Source organism: Morone saxatilis, unplaced genomic scaffold, assembly GCF_004916995.1.
Source record: "Morone saxatilis isolate NCDOM2014 unplaced genomic scaffold, NCSU_SB_2.0 Contig16, whole genome shotgun sequence".
In the NCBI taxonomy this organism is placed as follows: Eukaryota; Metazoa; Chordata; class Actinopteri; family Moronidae; genus Morone; species Morone saxatilis.
Genome location: NW_023339718.1, coordinates 11,811,710 through 11,833,771, shown reverse-complemented (window position 1 = coordinate 11,833,771; position 22,062 = coordinate 11,811,710). Strand labels below are relative to the sequence as shown.

The 22,062-nt window shown below is 39.8% G+C and overlaps 1 protein-coding gene across 1 annotated transcript in view; it reads left to right on the top strand.

Annotated features, from left to right (window-relative positions):
* The first annotated feature begins 1,366 nt into the window (after positions 1-1,366).
* pde4d (phosphodiesterase 4D, cAMP-specific) overlaps positions 1,367-22,062 on the top strand; it is a 129,077-nt gene continuing 108,381 nt past the window's right edge. Inside the window, exon 1 of the mRNA XM_035658504.1 lies at positions 1,367-1,665. Within this exon, the coding sequence (XP_035514397.1) occupies positions 1,367-1,665 (299 nt within the window). The remainder of the gene's footprint in view (positions 1,666-22,062) is intronic.

The window sequence follows — 22,062 nt, the reverse complement described above, 5'->3', positions numbered from 1 at the left end:
GACCAACACAAAGTCCACACATGAGCTGCTCATGTGTGCCTGCATGTGCTCCTATTATCTTTGCTCTGTGTGGTGTTGCGCCACTATTACAGTTACCTAGCACTTCTATTTTCAGTCACCTTGTTTTGGCCATTACATTTCTGCTGTTAAAGCAGGAGAGAGATTGCATTCCCCACATTGTTACTTTCCCGAGTAATGGGCTCGAGCTGCAAGGGAGGTGTGTAGGGAGAGGATGGAAGCCTTCCATGAAAGTCCCCTTTCCCTGGAAATGATGATAAACAGAACAGAAAAGAAGAGACTTCACAAGGTGGCTGAGTGTTTGCACTCCTCTGTATCCTGTGGACATCACAGGCACATATACACATCCTGTAATAACCCACAGTTTGATTAATAACCGTGAAGGTGAGCTTGTTTTACCTGCAGTGTGTTTAATGCCTGCTGTTACAAAGAAGTCCCTAATTTGGTAAATTCTACCCAGTGTATGTCCACTTCTACAACACTACAAGAACTGATATTTTTGTAAGAAACCTCTCTCTGGACTATTGGATCATAAAACGCTGTTGTTATATGATTTAACCACCTGGCTCTCTGCCCACTCCCACCTCCTGCTTTTCACTCATGGAGGCTTTCAGGGGAGGTGCTTTGGGTGGGTCCCTCATGTTTAATGTATTATCCTGTTCCCTATATCCCGTCGCCGCTTGTTCCTGCAGGGGACTTGAGAAGGGAAAGATAGTGTTGTCATGTCTGGATGGTTTTACGCATACCGTGCGTCTAGTGAACTACAGCCGCGTTGGGTTACAGAAGTTTGCATGATATTGTGGAGAGACCATCCGCCCGCGTGGACTGTCCTGTATTGAACATCTCGCACTGCAGCACCAAGACAAGCACCTTGCTGAAATGGGCGTGTGCGGAGAAAGCGGGGAGCACTTGGAAATCAGACTCTATTGAGTTTCTCCTCACCTGACTGAGGGACACTAACCCCCTTTCCAAACCGCAGTTAGCGAGGTTTACCTCGGGATGCGTAAATGGATTCATGTTTGGTTCTGTCCAATGTGTTTCTGCAGGGCAGTGAGGATAAAGTTGATGGAGTTAAACTCATTACGTGAGCTCCAACAAACAAACTGGACGACCCAGAGTAGCTAAAAAGTTGTCTCAATTACTTCGAGGGTTATCATTTTTTTCTTCGGGGCTATTTTTATTTTATTTTATATTTTTTTTTAAATTTCAAATAACATCTTAAGTCGCAGTGTTTTCAAGCCCCCTCCTCCCCTTTCCATCACCCTTAACCGGGTTATTCCATTTGAATGCTCCTGAAGTGTTTATTTCTTTAAAATACATATATTTTAAAACCAACTTAGCGAGGAGGATGGACCCTGCCTGCGGGAAAGTGGGGACTGCGTCCTTGGTCGCCGGCGGCGGAACCGGCGTGAGTGCGAAGGCGCCCAAACATCTGTGGAGGCAGCAGAACCAGGCAGCGATCTCTCCGCTCCACCACGCGCTGGTAGTGCGCAAGAACGACCGAGTGAGACAAAGAGGCTTTTCGGACACCGAGAGATACCTCAACCCGAGGAACATGGACCGGACTTACGCAGTGGACACGGGGCACCGACCCGGGCTGAAGAAATCCAGGATGTCGTGGCCGTCGTCGTTTCAAGGTCTTCGACGGTAAGGGCAAAAGGGAAACTGCTTTTCTTCATCTTGTGTCTCTTTCTAATTCCCCTCGATGAAGATGGGCGTTGTGTGCTTGGCGGACGCGTGATAGCGGATAAGTCTTTTTGGCTCGTATTTAGTCCGAACTTTCAGGACGTTATACTACATTTTATTTTTTGGGGGGGCTCAGCCTATGCTCGACCTCTGTTTTACATCACTTTTTGTGTCACACTGTCGGAAGCATTCACTATGTACTCTACTGTAGTGGCAAAGAAAGGATGGATAAAGTATGTGGTTGCTCCGTCGATAGCGAAAAGGACACACAAAAATAAAGAAACAGACACACAGTTATTGTCATAAGGGCATTGCGGTCACGGCTCTTTTCACACTTAGACCCACTATCCCACAACTTCTATCTGTTTAATATATTTATCATAACGGGGCTTACTGTTCGCAGTTTAATTTAGGTCAGAAAGATGTGTCAGCCTGAAAAGGCACATTTCCTGATAAAGAAAGAAAGAAAAAAAGTAAAAAGGTTTAAATGAGTGGTAGCTACATGCACAATTATCACAGGCTTTTACGTTTATGTTTTTATCTGTTAGTTAGGGTATATCTGGCACTCTAGTCAGACAGAGATGCACTTAGTGTAGAATGAAAAAAGAGACTGATGGGAATGAAAGGTAGGCGTTGACCAGAGGCAGGGTCACAGGAAATATTCATAGGTTCACTTCCCTGGAAACATCCAGTGTTCTTTAGTGATCTTCAGAGATTCATAACACTTAGCTTTAGGATCACCGGATAGCCCCAGTGTTCATGTTTGTAAGTGAAAGGACTCTCTGGTCTCTGCGAGGGAAAGCGATACAGTAGGAGGGCTTTCCATCATCACTAATACATGGTGACCGCATTCTCTGAAATGACACAATAATCTGACTCACTACACATGACAACAGGGATAGTCTTTGTGCACGTATGACCAATCCTGGGTCTTAAGGCGTTGCTTGCACCGTAAGTATTTAACCAGAGCAGCTACTGTGAAATGACGGCAATAATATTTGCAGGAACAGTTTCAGTGAAGCCATTCTGCGTACAGACAGGCACAAAAGCAGCTCAGCACTCAGACAGCCCGGGTGTGTGGGGAAATGTTTCTGCTCTAATTACTCACTTGTTCTGGGAAGGAGGGAGAAAAAAAAAAGACCAACAGAAATGAAATCTGAGAAGGTCACCTCAGCTCCTTGGCTTAAGTGACTGTTGCAGAAGTTTCTTTGAAACAGCTCGTTATTTCCTTTCTTTCTTTTTTAGAAAGAAAAATTGGTTTAGATATGAGTGATACTTGCCTGCAGGTCCAGTCACCAGTCAACTATAGAAAGCACCCTGGCTTGTCAGGGCGAATGGTCCCTGTTACAGTGGCAGAACAGTCACGTGGAGGAGAGGCCGGAGAGAGGGAGAGGGGGGAGGGAGGGAAAGAGGGAGTGATGAGAGCACAGATGGAAGTGACATTGCAAAGTGGTGTGCTGGACTTAGACACCCATGCAATGTTGAAATGTTGCATTGAACTTATAATTCATCCTAAGAAAGAGACATTTAACAGAAGGTGTTCATGCAATGTGACTGCATTGAAAGTCATTCAAGAAGCACATTTCACATCTGCTTCAGGAGGGTAATTACACGTAGATTAACCCAAACAAATGAGATTTTAGACAGGAGGCTAATTACATAAGAGGCACTCCAGCACATATACAGGAAAACCAGGCTAAATCCAATTTTGCCCCTTGTACACCACTGCCCAGCACACCATAATTTGCAGTTGGCCAATAGGGTCATTTGATTGGTTGTGTTTTTTATTTGCATCCCTTGGGATTCATGTCTTCTGCCACTGTGACTTGCAAGGGCCTTCGTCTGGTGTGGATGTCATTAAACAACACATCTTGTATTCGAGATAGGAATCATAATGTACAATCCTATCATGGCTCATTGTTCACAATGACAATGTAAGTGATTATGTGAAGCACAACATGTTGCAGGACAATCAGAACAACAGCTGCTTCGTGAAAGCAGAACAGCTGTAGTTAAAATCAGTTCTTTTTATTATATGTAAATTACAATGAACTAAAACCTAAAAATAGCACATTATTACAAAAAAGACAAATATTAAAACGTTTTAATCAATTTCTTCATGAAAACAACATTGCTCGGCATATCGGCCTATTGATTTTATTGTTTAAACACCAAGAAGTTCGCCCTCCTGGCATTTATTGGGGTGCTTTAAAGGCCTTTCGACACTCGACAGCCATTGAGAACATGCAGCTAAGATATGGGAAGACAGCTAACTGCTTCTCTGGACTTGAAATCTTTCAAGCAGATATACAGCAGTCTGGCTTTTTTCAGATACTCTTTAGCCTACACAGAGACAGTGTATGATACATGTGTTGTTTACATATAGATCGGGTGCTATTTGCGTTTCCAATTAACAAGACAGCAGCAGGTCACATATCATCACATGAAAGAGAGACACATTTTCTGATTATAAAAGACAGTTATAAACAACTTCTGTAGAAAACTAATAAGAAGAGCCAGCTGCTTGCTCAACACATACAGTTGATATCAATCTTACGTATTGAGAGAGACAGCAAATCTTTCCCTCAGAGGACCGTAGATGTTGATATGTTTGCCTGAGCGGCTGGTTTGGCGCAAGGTCCAGCAGCCCCAAGGTAAAACACATCACCCAAATGTGTCACTATCTAGGCTGAGCCTGGATGCTGCTCAAGGCCTCTGTGAGACCTCAGAAAGAATCTGGAGCATCCTTTGATGAGAAGATGGCATTTCTCCCATTTCTCCCCTACTGCTTTCCTGTCCCGGCCATTGGGGGGAGGGTTCTTTATCTGTGAAGATGTCAGTGAAGAGGAGGATCATGATTTCTCTTCTCTCTGTCAAATCGCAGTCAAGATTTGGCGATTCAGTGGGTGGAAAAGAAAATGTCAAAACAAAAAAAGGATGAAACATCGAAGGAGGGAAGCGGGAAGTGATGGAAGGTGCTCCATCTGGACATTTTGTCCCCTCAGCAGCAGATTGGAAAACGTACCCCTGGCCTCTCGCTCTACGCTGTATTTAATGGTCGTTGATTTTCCTCCAGCCAGTCCTCCTCCTCCTACTGTGACTGTTGGTGCCAGAGAGTGAGATTTTTAGTCAGTATAAAGCGTAACTCCCTGGCTATGTCATTAGATCCCAAGGGTGTTGGTGAGCGAGGCAGGAACTGCTATTGGGTACGTGGCTATATATAACCCCAGTCACAGCCATGATTATGGCTGCATAGGCTGCTACAGAACTGGCCCAATACACATCTACTGTATGGCTGTACTCCCAGGCATGTGAAAGATGTCCAGAACGTGCTAATGAACACATTGCGGACATGGTACTAAACTTTCCATTAGCAGAGATCAGCATCAAACATCATGTAGCTTGGCTAATGAAATGGGTCATGACTACGAGTGATCATTTTTGACTCTGAGATTTTCTACTGTGTTTAGTGTCACAGTATGAAGGGTGGGCAGAGCTAACAATTATGTGAATGTCAGCCCCTTGTCTGGGTCTTATTGACCTGTTCATTCAGGCAGAAATGAAAGGTGTATTGAGTATGTTCTTCAGACGGGTTCTGTGACTTACCCAGGCTTTGAAAGATGAGCATGTGCATTAGGATGTAACTGATGCAGACATATTGAGGTGGGAAGTCAATTTTAGTCTGTCAAACAAAGTAAAGCAAAAAGCTATTTAGAAGAAAGCCAAAAGCTTACTGATTAATAGGTTATAAAAGAATCATGACAGTTGTATAGTAATACATACTGAGGGGATACGACGTCTTCTATTTAATCCAGGAACATTATTTTCTTAAATTACAGCTATTGTGTGACACTGGTCATACAACGTATGCATAGAAGTTGGTGGAATATGGTTATATTCCATTCAGTAAGTGTATGGAATATAATCAGAAGCACTAATGGGAAGCCATAAAAATCCATGCCACTTGACAGCTGCTCAGAATCCATTAGCAAGCCTATAGTGTTAACAATCAGTCTGCCTGTCAGCCTTGTCTGTAATACATTTTTGAAGTGACATTTTTTAACTGTAATTCAGTTGAAAGGTTACCTAACCTTCGTCTAAAACACCAGGCTATCCTCAGGAACATTTATCTTGACACAGGTCTTTATTGGTTTGTGTTGAATGACTACATTACTGATTTTTACTAGGTTAAATGAGGGTTTTGGACCATTAAAAGTTTCCGGAATAGCTTTAGCATGTTATCCTAATTCCAAAGGACATCTTGAAGAAATGTAAAAGGGCAGTAAAGCCTGTGAAGGGGTTGCCCTTACCTTAACGAATCCTCTAAATTGTAATATTAATGCCATTGCCCATTTGGAAACCATAGAAGTCTAGTGCCAATCTTTTTTTTTATTCAGCTTAAATATGTTGGTAAATGGTGTGATGATGAAGTGTAGTCTGTGTTGACACTGTGCATGCAGTACAACGTGTACTGTATGGTAGAGCCCTGCACGTTTTGCCAGTTGGCACACTTCGATGTATTAAATGCAGTGACGGTTTAGCAGCCTCTGCTGCTGTTTTGTGGAGTGTAAAGTGACAACACAAATCTTTTTCATTGATTCCCATCAGTTTTAGTGTCACAACAAAGAAAGAGGTAGCAGGAATTGCTTTCTTTGTTTTCAGGGCAGACAATTCTCTGATCATTACATATTCCAGCGTCTTCCAATCGAAACTTCATAAAAAGGCAAAAAATTACATTTTGTAGGATAGTGTAATTGTGTACAGAGTTACTCATGTCCAAAATCAAAACAAACAACCAACTGGGGAAATTAATGTTTAATGCATACAGCTGTTGTTGTAGAGCATAACAGTTAAACAGGCGAAGTGGGATCCTGCTTAGGGAACATATTGGTCCAATGTGAAAACTGGACAGTGTCCAGCAGGAACCACAGGCCAGTTTGTGTGACTGGCTCTAGGAAAACATTATTGCTTCATAAAAGAGAGGAGCTGTGCTGAAATGGTGATATCTCAAATAGAAACACTGCTCCAGCAGCGTATGTGAAGCACAGAGAACTGGTCATCTAATTTTTACCGGCAGGAACAGGCAATTGTTTTTAATAGCTCCCCCTGGCTCCGTTTTCCTCTCTGGTCATCTGCTAGGCTAATAAAATGCATGAAAACCATTTTTGAAGGACAGCCTTGTAACCGGCTACAAGCCAAAGCCTCTCTAGACTGCCTGCTTGATGCTGGGTGATTCCCTGAGCTCTTGGCTGGCTGTGCTGTACTGATCATATTACTCTCCACAGGGTGATAAAGACTGTAGCTGGGCTATTGGTTGGTCTGGTCTAGGGTCTGCTGATAGCTTAGAGAGACACCATACAGACGCATGAATTATTGATTATTTCTGTCAGAATATGTGTATCAAAGCTATAAAACTATGAAAACAGAAATGACTTGTCAGCATGTATTACTCTTTAAAAGGCACATGGTCTTGATGTAGCATAACTACAGTACTTGCATCATGTTTCACAGCCATCAAAGTTGCATAGTTGTGCATACTTGCTTCCAAAGAGTATTTGTGCCATTTGAGTGCAAAATACCACACTCCATGCCATTAATTAGTAGGTTTGTAGTGTTTTTTGTGTGGTTGCTTGTGTCTTTCGTTATTGTGCTTGACCATACATGCACTGGAAATGCCTTCCAGTAAACACTAGGCCACCATTTTCCGTTTTCAGTTCATATCCTGTAAAGGCGGATATATATTATAGGAATAATTCTCTGATCCACTGTAGCGCTGAGCAGACAGATTTACAACAATACACTGGTATTTCAAGTGTTGGTGATCAGATTCTGCGGGTGATAATAGGATGGTTTATACGACATAAGGCACTTAGTATGCTCTTATCAGTGGGAGTGGGCATGATTGAGATTGTCTTGTTCCGCCTTCTACTGTATACGACTTTCCTTTCAGTGGCATGCTGATCAAGTAGACAACATTGGGGAGTAACACATTCCCTCACATACAGTGATGTCGGAGTAACATAAGATCTTACACAATGGCTTTAATAGAGCAGATAGAACAGATAGTTGGGCGGCAGCTATTAGATACAACCTGCTGGAAGAAATGGACTAACAATAAACAACCTGACAGCAAGTTGCAAGGCTCCCTGAACATGATCAGGGTTTCATACACTGCACTGTAATGGAGTGTGCTGTTGTGGTAACTGTCAGTCATGCAATACCTTAATACCTCATGCATGGTGCTTGGTTTCTCAGATTACTTCCTTCAGCTTTTGATTATTCCTTTTTTCCCTTTGCCAATTTTCTTTCTTTCTCTTTCAATCAGTGCGTTGTCTTGAGACATACATCCTCTCATCTCCTGATTCACTGATGCAAACACAGGCACAGTCACAAATAAAACTGGTTCATGCACATAGGCTCATACTGACATACAGATACTCCCCTACCCTGTTTTCATCTGTTCCTGTTGTCCATTTGTATCGCTCTCTTGCTCTCACACATGCTGTTTACATCTATTGATTGCCCTTCCTCTTTCAGCATCTTGGTCGAGAATGATTTGCCTCTTAGGCCCACATGTCTCCTGCCACATCTGTCAGCTCTCATCTGAAGACTTGCCACACACACATCTGAACCAGCCTGCTCTGGTCAACAAACATAAAAGAAACCCTCTAGTGGGTTGCATCGTCACCACTTGGACAACCGCCTTCCTCTAGCTCTACATCATTGTTAAAGAAAGCGAAATGAATGAATCGCAATATCTGCATTTTTAAAAATAAAAAATGTATCTTTATATATATTGGGCTTTTATTGGCTTTTAAAATGACAGCTAGAACATGACAAAAAAGTAGGGAGAGAGAAGGAGGATGACTCTCAGCTAAGGGCCTCATGAGACTCATGTAGCTAGCTGCATTTCCACCACAGGAACTGCGTTGACTGAGGAGTTAAGTGTGGTGCCAAACTTAAAAAAAAGGAACAAATAGTCAAATCTTCGTATTAAACATCCAAATCAAATTAGAGTGACAAAATTCTAAGTCAGATACAGCCCTACAAGCCTGGATGTAGTTACAAACAAAAGCAGAAACAGATCACGTTCATATCTATATATCTAATATATATATTTTTATTTCTGCCCCTTTGTGGTATACAGTAAAATACAGCTTCAGTGTTATGATGTGTCATAAAATAGAACTTTACTGCAGAAACACGGGGTCATCTGTAATTTGCATTTTTGGTTCCCTTCACCATTTGAGGTTCAACTGAAGCTCTTTTAATCACGTCATCATATTGTGCCTTCTTCTGGTTTTCCGACCATAGATTTGGCACCACTTACTGCTTATGTCAATGAACCAACTCTTAATAATCGCATAACAGTAGTGGATGGAAAACAAGCATTCATTCGCATTTTCTTTTGTCAAATTACACAAAATTCGGTTAAGGTTGTGATTTATTTGGATGGAAACATGGTTATTGTTTTGCCAAATTATGGCTAAATGTTCCGCTTTGTTTTTTCGCTTGCATGATGACTTGCTGTAACCTGTGACAAACGCATACAAAAGCAAAGTTTACAACCTACCATACTGGCTACAAATGGAGATTTTTGCATATAATGGCAAAACTGAATGTTAGTAATATACTGTGCATATGACAGACAGCAGATGTGTGTTGGGTTGAGTTTTTTGACAAGTTTCTATGGGAATTGTGGTCCCTTTTTCCGCTGTAATCCACTGTAACTGACGTGAACTCAAGATGGCTATGGCAATCTCTCCATGAAGGATGTAGTTATCTGCTACATTACAAGCCCTGCAGGGTGTGTGTATTTGATATTGAAAAGATTTTGGGCGGAGTAGCAGTTTAAGACCATGACTCATAAGTTGATTTGCTGTCACTATGGGGATTTCACTGGCTAATAAATCGGTACAGGACCATTTGCTTATTAACAGGAGATGGATTTTGTAGCAGACCCATGGGGAAGAATTGAGAGGCTGATCTTGATGGCTCCTATTACAGAACCATTAGTAGAACTCTTCAAATTGTCCACCATTTTTTGTAGTTACATCATCATCAGAGACCTGTTGTACACAAGTTAGATCCGGATTATCTAGCTTTGCTTGGTTTATCACCTTTTATAATGACAGTGAGCTTCATGAAAATATTTTTTCAAAACTATCTCTTGTGGATAAAGTCATGGTCCTGTCATTTCCAGTCATTCCCATTTGCCACTTTATGCAGCCGTTGTCTTTGTGGGTCCAAAATTAAATTTTTCACGTCATTTTTGTTAATGGTTTGTAAATCTGGACTGTTACATTTTATTTACAGAAGTAAAGATACACTGTTTATTAGCCGAGAAAGTAACATTTTTGCAAACAAGACATTTTGAGATCTAACCCGTCCTGTGCCATGACACTGAACATGTGCTTATGGAGTGGTTGCACAGAAGACATTTTGTCTTGTCACAGTAAAAAAAAAAAAAACACCGGTGGACTTAATAACAGTAACAATGGCTCAGTTCCATTAAGTGTTCCAGTAACAGTGACAGTGAACCAGCATGCACAATAGAAAGACCTCCACTTATTGGAATGTGCAGCAATCGTTGATACACCTGGTTCGTGGTATGACATGCCAAAATGTCTGCTGTGCAATCAGTCTTTTGTCTGACCTATATAACCACACATGGACATAGCATAACATAATATTTCTGTGTAACTTAAAAAGGTCAAATTAAATAAAGTGATCCACCTAAACCCTTTTTAATATCAAATACTTGCTGTAGGCTTGAAAGGTGGCTGCTCTTTCACAGAGAACAAGACTCTGGTCCTCTTAAATGTAGTCATTCAGTTATATTAAATCCCAACTCTAACAGCAGCATCGTGGCTCAGTTATGTCAACTAGCTAAGTCTTTATTCTCTCTTCCATCGGTTTTGCTGTTGTACAACTCTGTTTTCACTATTCGGTCTAGCAGTGCAACTTGTTCAAAATGCAAAGTGCTTCTTCTGGCCCAGTTGTGGCAAGCTGTCTGCCTGCCTGCCACTGTCACAGTGTCTTCCTGCAATGTTCTACATTTTTGTTTAGTGTAACATTGGCCATCTGTATAGATGCTCACTTCTCTCTTGGCTATGACTTGAAATGTGGTTATGACATCCCTTACATCCGTCTGATCCATGCAGTGCGAAGAATCCAAAGATAGATATTTTGCCATAAACAACAAAAATGTCAATGTCACTCCCAATGAAAGTGGAGGCTAAAAACCTCAAACTTAGGATTGTAGCTTTCACCTTTCACAGACACTTGACAGCATACATTCATCAGATTTTCAGAGACATACAGAATGCTAGTCCCTATCTGTCAATCTTACAGAAAGGGAGTTGTAAGAATATTGATAGTAAATCTGTAAGAACCAGTGCAATCTGTGAGCCCCCATTAGAGATAATATTGACAATGGTCTGCCTTTAACAATTCCATCCACACATGTAATGTACAGTTCTACTGTTAATCTGCATGGCACAACTTTATGGCCAGTTGTACAATAAATTAGATTAATTAAGTATGAAAAAGATCTATCCTGTTTTATGTGAATCATAATCTGCTTGCATTTTCCCTGAATGCATTCACAGAAGGTCACCTTGCTCATTTGGGAAATAGTCACCATGGCTACATTAGTTGGAGGGGTGCACTGATTTCATTAGTGAGGAGATCTCATGAGGATACTTTGAGGACAGTGAGAAGAGTGCAGCAAAGAACGAGTATAGGGAGATTATTCTTTGAGAATAGGAGAAGATGGGGAAGTTCTTGTTGAAAGGAGTTCTTATCAAGCAGGAGAGTTAAAGCAAGCCAGTTACAGCAAGTCAGTTCACAGCAATCCAACAAGGCTATCTAGATGAAACATAAAAACCTTCTGTCACTGCTTTTCTGCCTGGTTGATTGCTATCTCCCTTCACACAAAGCAAACAAAGTTCTTATGCTTTTTTCAGACTCAGTTGATCCCTGCTGTGAGATTTTAACAACAGAGTATTGTCGTTGTGGCCAAGATTAATTTTTACTCAGTCCCAGCAGCAGCGCAGCCATACCAAAAATCGTAACTTACTTGTACTTATACTTGTACTCTTTGCTTAACGAATGCCAAACCTAGAGTTAAAATAGGCCTATAAGCTTGTATAAAACTCTATTTATTGTCGGGAATACTTACTTTTCATTACAGGTACTCTGTCAGTCAGCAACAACACACTATCCACCTGATCTCATGTCAGAAACACAGCTGAGGATGAGTGGAAAAACACAGACTGCCCTGGAGCAAAGTTGTTTCCGCTAAGAAATCACGCTCAGTTACACCAATGGAAATGTTGCAGCATCTTCATAAAAGACTAAAAAAGACACGTTGACAGCGAGCATTAGCATACTGGATAGTTACTGTTTGAATGTTTAGGAAGATGGGCTTGGACGGAAAGGGTGACAGACGTGCCATAAAAATGTCAAAATAAAGGCTTAAAGATGATATGGATAGATGTTTTTACTCTGAATTGATTATATTAAAGTATTGATCATTGAAACAATACAATCAATCTGGATCGAAGGATGGTTAAACCCCTACTTTCTCTGGTCTGCAGTTGGATGAATGATGTTTCTGATGCAACCATCGTTTTTGTTTTAAAATGAGTATTTCTTAGATTTCCTTTTTCTCCAACAGTAGGACCATACGGAAACACAGCAACAGTTAAAAGCCAAGAGGCGTGGCAATGCATCAGGAAAAGAAGAAGACAACTGCAAGCTGATGTAAACATTGTATGATATGAGATATTTTTCAAATCTTCTGTGCAAGTGTTTTTATGAGGAATACAAAAGTATACAAAATACATGCATATAAAAGCAGAATCCAAATACAAATGTGAATATAAATGTTGTTGGAATGGGAGCTATTTGATTGTAAAATGTTTCAAGCTTGGCGGTCTTCCCAAGGCAGCAACATGCATAGATGTGCTCACGTGTCACTGGAAATAAGGAAAAAGGAGGAATCGACATAACTTTTACGTCATGATGACAAAGCACGTCACCAATAGCACATTTGGTTAGCCTCAGCCTGATGTTTGTCACACTTGACACCTTTTCCGATTCATGTCAAGAAAGGTTTGCCTGGCGGTGGCGTTTGTGCAAGAAAGGAATCAAGGAAACAGCCTCACAATGTGAATACAGCAGTTGTAGAGGCCCTGCTATTCCTGCCATACTCTTTTATTTGTCTACATATGCACACCTCACCGAAAATGAGGTAGTCTGTTACACTTTTCTCTACACTTATTTCTTCTAGATGCAGGGGTGATGAAAAAATGTGATGTGTCTGCAGGGCATCTTGGAGCACTGAATGGCTGTGCCCTACTTCCATCCTTTCCCTCAGGAATGCCCTACCTGCCTGTGTGCATCTGCATCATTTAGTCCAAGATGACTCAAGGCTCAACTGTAACATATCAGACATTCGTATTTCAAAGGCTGCAGGGTTTTGGAATGTAAAAAAACGAGTTGAAAATGCTAAATGTATCTTGACCATTAGAACCCCATTTCTCCTGCTGCTTGTGTAGTTAATGTGCTGTAAAGTAACACATTAAACTCAAGATTGTGAGATTAATTATCCAGAAGTTAGTAGTTTTCAGACTTTGTTTTTGCTATGGTTATGGATACTGATAATGAAGGCATCAAATAACAATGCTACTCCTTAAAACTACACTTAAACATGTAGGTTCATATGACTTGAAAATGGCATCACAATAAGTCTCCCCTTGCTTCACTCATACTTGACACCCGGCTTTTGCTTGAGGTTGTGGACGACATTTATAGCACTGCCATTCTTCATTGTCTTTGTTTTCCGGCAAAATGCACAGCCAGCTTTGGTTTCAGTCTCACCTGACACTCTGAAACCACGCCATCCCCATACAGTGGGTGCACCACGAGGGAATGAAATCTCATCGGCATCTTAACCCATTTGTCTTCTCTTGTCTTGCTCCATTTATCACACACACCCAGTGTCAGGATTGCACTAGCTACAAATGGGCAGCGTGGAAGTTAAAGAGGAAGCAATAAAAAGAAAGAGAAAAAGAGAGAGGAAATTTGTTTGATTTATGTCACATTATTAAAATATCTAGTATGTTTGAATAGAGAACACAATTTGCAACATAATTCATTAAAATATATCTAAGCATCGAGAGAACTTGGTTGTATTTGATATCTGATATGGTTCATGTACTACCCACAGCTGCTTCAGTGCTGCATGTATCCGCTGTGCACTGCGATTTAAAAGAGAGGTTTTAAAGTTGTGAGCTGCACGGTACACAAACAACATAGAGCGTGTGTGCCATAATGAGTGAGGTATGCCCTCTAGAATTTTTCCCCTGAGTTAGTATGTAATGAGACTGCACTGGTCTGTCCATCGTATTGAATCATTGTTTGTCTTCTGGGTCTAAGCCAGTCCCATCTCTGAGGCTGTAGATGAGTGCAGCCCATCCGGGTACCCCGCCCCCTTTTGGGTGAAAATAGCCCCTCTAATTTGACTGGTGGTAAATGTAAATTCCAAGGTGTTTGCCAATTTAATTCCATAAAATGAGAATACCGTATTGCTTTTTAGCTATTAGGAACCAAAATCCTATGGCCAGCAAGGCAAACAGTCATGTTGTGTCAATGCAGATTAACGGTTCTTTGTTGATTAAGAAAGTGAAGAAAATCGTAAACTGGCTTTTTTTTAATCGTTTGATGTGCAAACTGCGACACAACAGCTTCCAGGCATGGTGCCACAGGGCTTGCTTCACCCAGAAGGGGCCGTGGTTGTTCTAAAGACGGACAAGAAAGTGACGTTTGGCTGCTGTCATCTATATACACTGCGAACTGGGTCATTCTCCTGTGCCAAAGGACTTTCTTCCTGCAGTGGATAGTTGTTTAGTGTGTATGAACAAAAAGAAAGCTGGTACTTTTCACAGAGAATCAGGGGTGGATCTAGGGAAAGGCATGGTAGAAATATATACATACTTGCTGATTTAATCACAAACAATCACATATACAATATTTGCCTGGGAAAAAACCCAAATGATGACGGAGCTGCTGCCCACTGCAGGGGTGGCTAGCAGCAGCTGGGTGTTGTACCAACCGTGTGTTCTCTTGCAGCTCCTGGCACCACACTGTGGCAAGTCAGTTTGCTGGTTTATTTTTATTTTTATGTAAATACATTTTTTTTTTTTTACCTTCTGTTCATCTCACAACTGTTGTGTCACAGATGAAGTTGCACTGCCCGTGAAGTAATGAACAACTCCTGTTTGGGGAGGTTCATCTCTTGCTTGATTCACGTGCACTCAGACATTACAGTTTGGCTTTTATACATTTTTTAACATTTATTTTATATATATGGCTAGCTACCTAAACCTAACCACAAGCCAACCCATGCCACCCCAGTAAATCTGTCACTGCAGAGAAAGTGGCCTTTCCTCCCACTTAAAGGTTTTTCTGCAGTTTGTCCTTGCCTGCTTAAGGTTGGTATCCTCAACACCAGATGCAGTTGGAGTTTATCTTTTTGTTTTTTATGAGTTTGCTCTGAGAATGTGTGTGCCATATAACCAAGCATACACAGGCCTTTTGAGTCAGCTGTACTGAATGTGACGTAAAGAGAAGAGAGGGATTTTATTTCATTACATGTTGTTCAGAGTGTAAATCTTTTCATATAGTTTCTCTAGTCTCTCTTATCTATCTACTGCATTCTCTGACTGCTTTATTATAAGATTTATGGATTTATGCGTGGGCAGTGATGCAGTGATTCATATACCTATAAATCACAATTAAAAACGTGAACTTTTCACCACCTTTATTGCAATGAGTAGCTGTGACCTTGAGGAGAATGCCTTTCAGCCTTTGAAGAGATAAAACTCAGCAGGGATATAAGAAAGTGGAGGTGTCAAAAGTGGAGACGGTAAATTAAGATATAACACCCAATGCTGCTTGACTTATTTTTTTGCAAAAGACGTGTTGCACCTTTTATATTGTGGAGAAATCTGGTCTTATTATACTGCGTGTTTCATTAAATTAGTAACTATGGTAGCTACTAATTGCTAGTTAATGAGCCAAAGGATAATTATACTACTAAGTGCTTGTTTTTTGTGTGTTTGTTTTTCTGCAATAAATGATTTAACATGTTGTATACCTTAATCATGGGGTCAAGTGGGAGAAATAATAATGTACATAGTATTTATGGTTGAAGTGGACTTTCGGCCAAATGTGAATATCACATAAGGTTCCATAAATGCATGTTTGTAGTTCTGTGCCTTTTGAGTCACAAAGTTGACTTTGTTTCAGGATTAATATGCACATTTTGTCATGTTAGTTATATTTGTGTCTCTTTGTTCAGGAAGTGCAGTTTGCGGAGTGCCTTGCTAGCCAGCACAGTCTGCTAAAGACAACTCTCTTTTTCTTACTGAAATTTATTGAAGTGGTTATACTGTTTTTGTATACCTCTTCTGCTAGTGTAGATCACACTCACTCTTTCACTTGCTGATATTTACTGACTCTCTAATGCTGTTGCTTTCTATCGAAGCGACAGACTTACCTTTCTCCAGTGGCTCTCTCTCTTGCTCTCTTGTGCTCTCTGAGTGTCTCTCCTCCCTCCAGAGAGGAGTTATGTACATATAATTACCCCCCAGTATCCTTGTGCCTCTGCTCCCTGGTGTATTCTCTGGTGATGAATAGAGCTCCAAAGATCTGAAAGAAATCAGGATTTAGGCTGCACCAAATACACAGTGGTTATAAACCACTGTCCCTATGCTGCCACATAACCAAGATCCATTGAGGCCAAACTGAAGGTTAAAAATGTGTCTTCTGTTCCTATATTGAAAACAATGTAGCAATGTAGGTCTGACCATATTTGAAGAGTTTACTTGAATTGTACTTATTTTTCACTTGATATATTTGACACAGGCTTAAAAGAAAATTGTGTTTCCAAGAGCTTATTATATACCTTTTATAACTAACTGCAAAGTGCTTTTTCTAGCTTTTGTTATCGAAGGCACACACACAGACCTCACCTAACCCCCGAAAAGCCTTTAATGTTTATCTTGGACTTGTTCTTTCATCTAAAATTGATTTCAATTCTCAACAATACAATATTTTTTGCTGTTCAGAATCTGAACCCATTCAGATAAGAGCTGAAACAATTAGGTGATTAACCGAGCTTGTTGTTGTCTTAAAAAATTGTGATGGGCATTTTTCCCTATTTCAGTTGTCAATTATATATTTAATAGTCAATGTATAGACTAAACAGTTAAATTGATTCGATAAATGAGTTAAACTTGACAATAATGTCCTTTACAACTACTTGTAGAATGTACAGTATGATTTATTTTCCTTTTAGCCTTAACCCAGCTTCACACAGCAGCAGGAGTGAGGCATGCGCCCCATTTGCAGTCTCTAATTTGAGGAATGTGCTGCGAGTAATTACGCATGGGTCAACAGTGTGGGTATCTTAAGTAATTAAATCCTCTGAAACATCGCCAGTATCTAGTAAAATACGACCTTTTGTGCTTTGCTACATTTCAGTTGGAGCAGAGGAGGAATCATTAGAGCTCATTTAGAGCAAAGAGTAACATTTCAAACATAGCTTTCTGTGATCTAACCTAAAAATATTTTCTATCATTTAAGCAGGAGTATTATGGTGAGCTGTCAGCAAACCCATCATAGATTTTCTCACACCTTATCTGCAGTAGTGGAGTGAATGTAAACATTCTGTTGTGTGACTGTTTATCGAGCAACTACACTTGTTGGATTTGTGTTGTTATCCTTGTTTTCACACAGTAGGAAAACAGAAGAAAGAGGCAATGTCATCCAATGTAATGTGTTAAATTAAATTTGCTGAGTAAATGCACTCAATACATACACATAAAGGCCGAAGGAATGCGTGCACAAGACTAAGAGTCTGCTCCCATGCTAGCAGCTATGTGATGCTGTACCATAGCTACTAATTTGATTGCTTACACAGCAATGCTTTGAGCTAAATACTCACATCAGCATGCTAACATACTCACTCTGACAATGCGAACATGCTGACGTTTAGGAAGTAATATATACCCGGTTTATCATCTTAGTTTTGTCTGCTGTATATAGCACTAAAGACAAAGTACAGCTGAGGCTTTAGTAGTTCATGTATTTTGTCATAAAGCAAAGATTTCCGAAAACTGGAATTATGACTTGGATGAAAAGTTGAGAGATTGTCAAAGTCATTAGAATGTATCCTCTAAGGAACCTGAATATGTTTTGCAAATTTCAAGGGCATCCGTCCAATAGGTTTTCAAGATATTTGACTTAAAACCAACAATGCAAAAGTCAGTAGGATTCATCCTCTGGTGACTGTCCATGTGTAAAAAATCTATTCAATAATTGTTGAAGTGGTTGCCTGACTGACCACAATCAAACAACCAATTAAACCAATCTATTGATGAATGCAAACATAGAAACTTCTCACAACGTAAAATAAATAGGATTATTTTAATGTTTGAGGCCACACTGACTGCAAAAGTTGAATGGCAGCATATCTGAGCAGCAGTGAATGCTCCTGAGCTCTGAGAGCTGAACCGAAATTAAGAAGTGGTCGAATATCAAAGTTGACACCAATAAATGTGTTGCTGCATGCTGGCAAAGTGAAGGTGCCACTAGAGGGGTTCAGGGAACAGTGAAACTTACTCCTCTTGATGAGTGTCAGGCTTCTATAATTGGAAACTGCCTTGTCAGTGGTGTTGCTCCACAGAGGGAAGTAGACACAGACCTGGCAATGGATAAAAGCTGCTGTTGTTGAATTGTTGTTTCTTGCATGCAAAGAGCATTTTGAATTGCACTTTTATTATTAATTATGCCATTTGGTAAATCATACTTGGCTTCTGAGACAAAGAAAAGAACATGGATGTTTCTTATGATGAGGTATGTAACCATTAGAGGCTGTATAGTGAAGTAAACAGCATGAGAAGGGGGCATTAGCACATGTCTTTATATGCTCAGAGTCACACACATCTTCAAGTCCATTTTGTGTGTGAACCAGTGTTGAAAATGAATTAATTCATTTGTTTAAAATCACATTTTAGTGTTGCTGCGCTTTCTTTTCTTATTGCTTTGCAGTTTGTCTTTCACAAGCTTTACCTGGCACAGTCCACTGCTGGTCTAGTACAGAAAAATTGGTATATGGCTGAAATCACTCCATATGTCATCTTAATAGGGAGGTATAAAGTTGAGATGAATAGCAGTGTTATAACAATGACATACAAAAGTTTTCATTTAAAGTGTCACATCTTCCAAGCCCATGTAGATAGAAGTTGAAATAGATGACAGCGGTGAACTTGTTCTAAAGAACATGGTGGTGCTTGGAGGAAGCAGACTACCTTGTGATCTTTTCATCTTCCAATAGGTTGAAACACAGGAATATATTTGATTGGTTATGAAAGGGGAGATATGGAATTTGATAAATAGAGCCAATGAGCTGTGACAGCATGGGAAAAATAATTAGCAAGAAACTGGCAGTGCATGAAAGACAACTTAGTGTTGACAGCGTTAGTGAAGGAACAACATGAGAAAAAGATTTCTTGTTTTTTTTAGTTTTGTAAAAGCATAATCAAAAAGCCAATCTAAGGCAACTAGTTAGATGTGTACTTAGTGACAAAGTGATCATGTATATTATTTTTCATTTAAACATGAATAAAATTGTCCATTTATGTTCTACTAATCATAGACCAGACGCACAGAGAAATAATCCATGATAATCAAATAAATTGGACCATTTTAATATTCCTAGTCTACATGTTTATGTCTAATTATTTTTTACTTACTTTTTTACTTTACAATATATGACAGCTTTTTTCACTTACTCTTATTAGCAGCAATGTGAAATATGAAATATTAAAAGTGAATAAATGCAGCATTTCTTAAACTACAGATGCTCTAAACAGATCACGATTTTATTATTTAAACTACAATATTGTAATGGGAGGAACAACACACTAAACTTTGTTAACCGAAAACAGATGATAAAACATACAATTACTAATATTATGTGGTATGTGTGTCCATATGAAGAACACATTGCAGCATTTTACACTGTCACTGTACTTCTTTTTCGATCCATGCAGAGGACAGATGCAGCAAGCGCAGACATAAAAAACATCCAAACTGTATTTCTTGTCCATACAAGGTTCATTTTAGATTTTGTCCCCAGACTAAAAGGTTGAGAACTTTAAGTTCAAGTTTACACTTGTCATTTTCAGGTGGATGCAAGGACAAACTGCCTCATGACATTTAAAATGTCACAAAAACCTTTCGGCACATTATTCAAAAATGTCCTAGTGGCTTTGAAATACAGGGCAGAGAGCAGAGTTGTTTTCATGTAATTTAATGCTAATGTATTGAGTTGAATACCTTATTAAATACATTTGATGTTCTAATATAATTTACAGTTTAATGTTTTTACATTCCATTACACTTTTTGCAGTGTGTTTTGTATGGCAGGAGTTTTACTATTCTTATTATTTAAAAAAATGCAAGGGCTCAAAATGTGGGAATTGCACTAACACTTTTTGTTAAGCTCACAGTGGGACAAGTGAATCCTGACAGTTTTGTCTCTTAATGTGTGACATACTTTCCTGTTCCTAAGTGGTCTCTGTTGGGTTCATCCTGTCTGAGCCATCTGGCTTGAGTAGTTGAAGTGTTACGAGGTTCACTCTTCTGCAGATGTCTGTTACCTGATTTGTGATGCACTAATGAGAGGCCTACCCAAATTAGCAGCCTCTCTGGATCCTTTCAAAGCTGGATAACAAAAGCACCAAGGACCTTTTTTGTCCTGTAACTGCTAAGACATATGGAATCAGCTGAAATGAAATACACCACTGAATCTTTGTGATGGGGTTTGTTTCACATATAACGATGGAAATTCATGCTGATCAGTTCAGATTTTTAAACTGAGTGCTGAACAGTGCAGCACAATTATTGAACACTTATTTATTATGATATGGAGTAAGTCTGTTTTTTCTTTACCGGATAATTAAATTGTTTACAATACAGCACAGATGCAAACTGAGTTCCTGATTTAATTTTAGGCCCACTCTCCTGGTGACCTCAGCTGTCTGTCTTTCTTTGTTACAGATTGTTATTGTTGAGCCTGAGAGATACCGTGGGGGGCTGCGGTCATATATTAAATTCTCTGTGGGATACGGTTGTTAAATGTTGTCATCGAAAGCAGTTGTGGAGCTGAAAGCTTGTTGGGTTTTCTGAACGCCAGTATTTTACTACCAAACACAACAGTGTATGAGTCTTCTCTATTAACATTCAGTCGGTATTGAAGAAAGAAATGCATTAAAATCAGTAATTTAATTTTATTCATCCCAGTCAAAGACATTATGTAACTGTGTCACACTTTCTTCTGAATAGTTGAAAATTTATTAGAATGACCAAGGATTTTGAGAACGAGTCTGTCTTTGGCTCAAATACTTTAAAATGCTTAACAGATACTGTTCTTTAATAGGGACAATCCCAGATCTGTATCACTGTCACACTGGGCTCAGCTGTTCCTTATATCATGGTTTATATCATGTTAAATACTTCATATGTTTTTGACATATCCTGCTTATAGTCAAACCTGCTCACTAACGGGGATGAAAACGTAATCTTGTTGGGAGAGGCAATACTCACTCACTGTATTTATCCATTCCAGTGAGGCTTTACTTTGTAGTAGCTCTTATCTCAGGGAGAAGGTGACATTCTCAAATGTTAAATGGTAAAAGATGAATAGAGGGATGTAGACACACATGGTGAGAGAATAGCTTTGTAGAGGTTGTCCTCTGAGGTGAAAATGCATGTCATTTCTATACAAGGGGGATGTTGTATAGAGATGGCATGCGGTATTGAGGTCAGCTGAGGTCGCTTTGTAGAGGTCATGCAGTTCTTTGCTTATGGGTGATGTGTATCAAAGCTGTGTGTGATGTATAGTGTTTTTTCTAACCAACACAGATCAATTGTAGCTAGTGATTGTGTTAGGGCTGCTTGAGCACTTAGACTTCTGTGTTGATTCCGGCTTGTTATTCTCTGTCATTGCTGAACACAGTCAGATTGTCGAGTACACAGTAACATGGAGACAGAAACTGAAAAACAAGTTGCATAGAGCTACATTTTTCTACATCAAACATTAACAGGGAAAGCATTAACAATTGCGTATAGGGAAGTGTAGTGCATATGGTACTGAGAGTGACTGTATCTACTGCAACATCTCTGTGGGGTGCTCAATAATAACAACACCCTGGGGAGCTGATGTATACACAGAGTGTAGAAAAGGAGAAAGAAGGTTAAATGTGTATGTGACTCTCTCTCTCT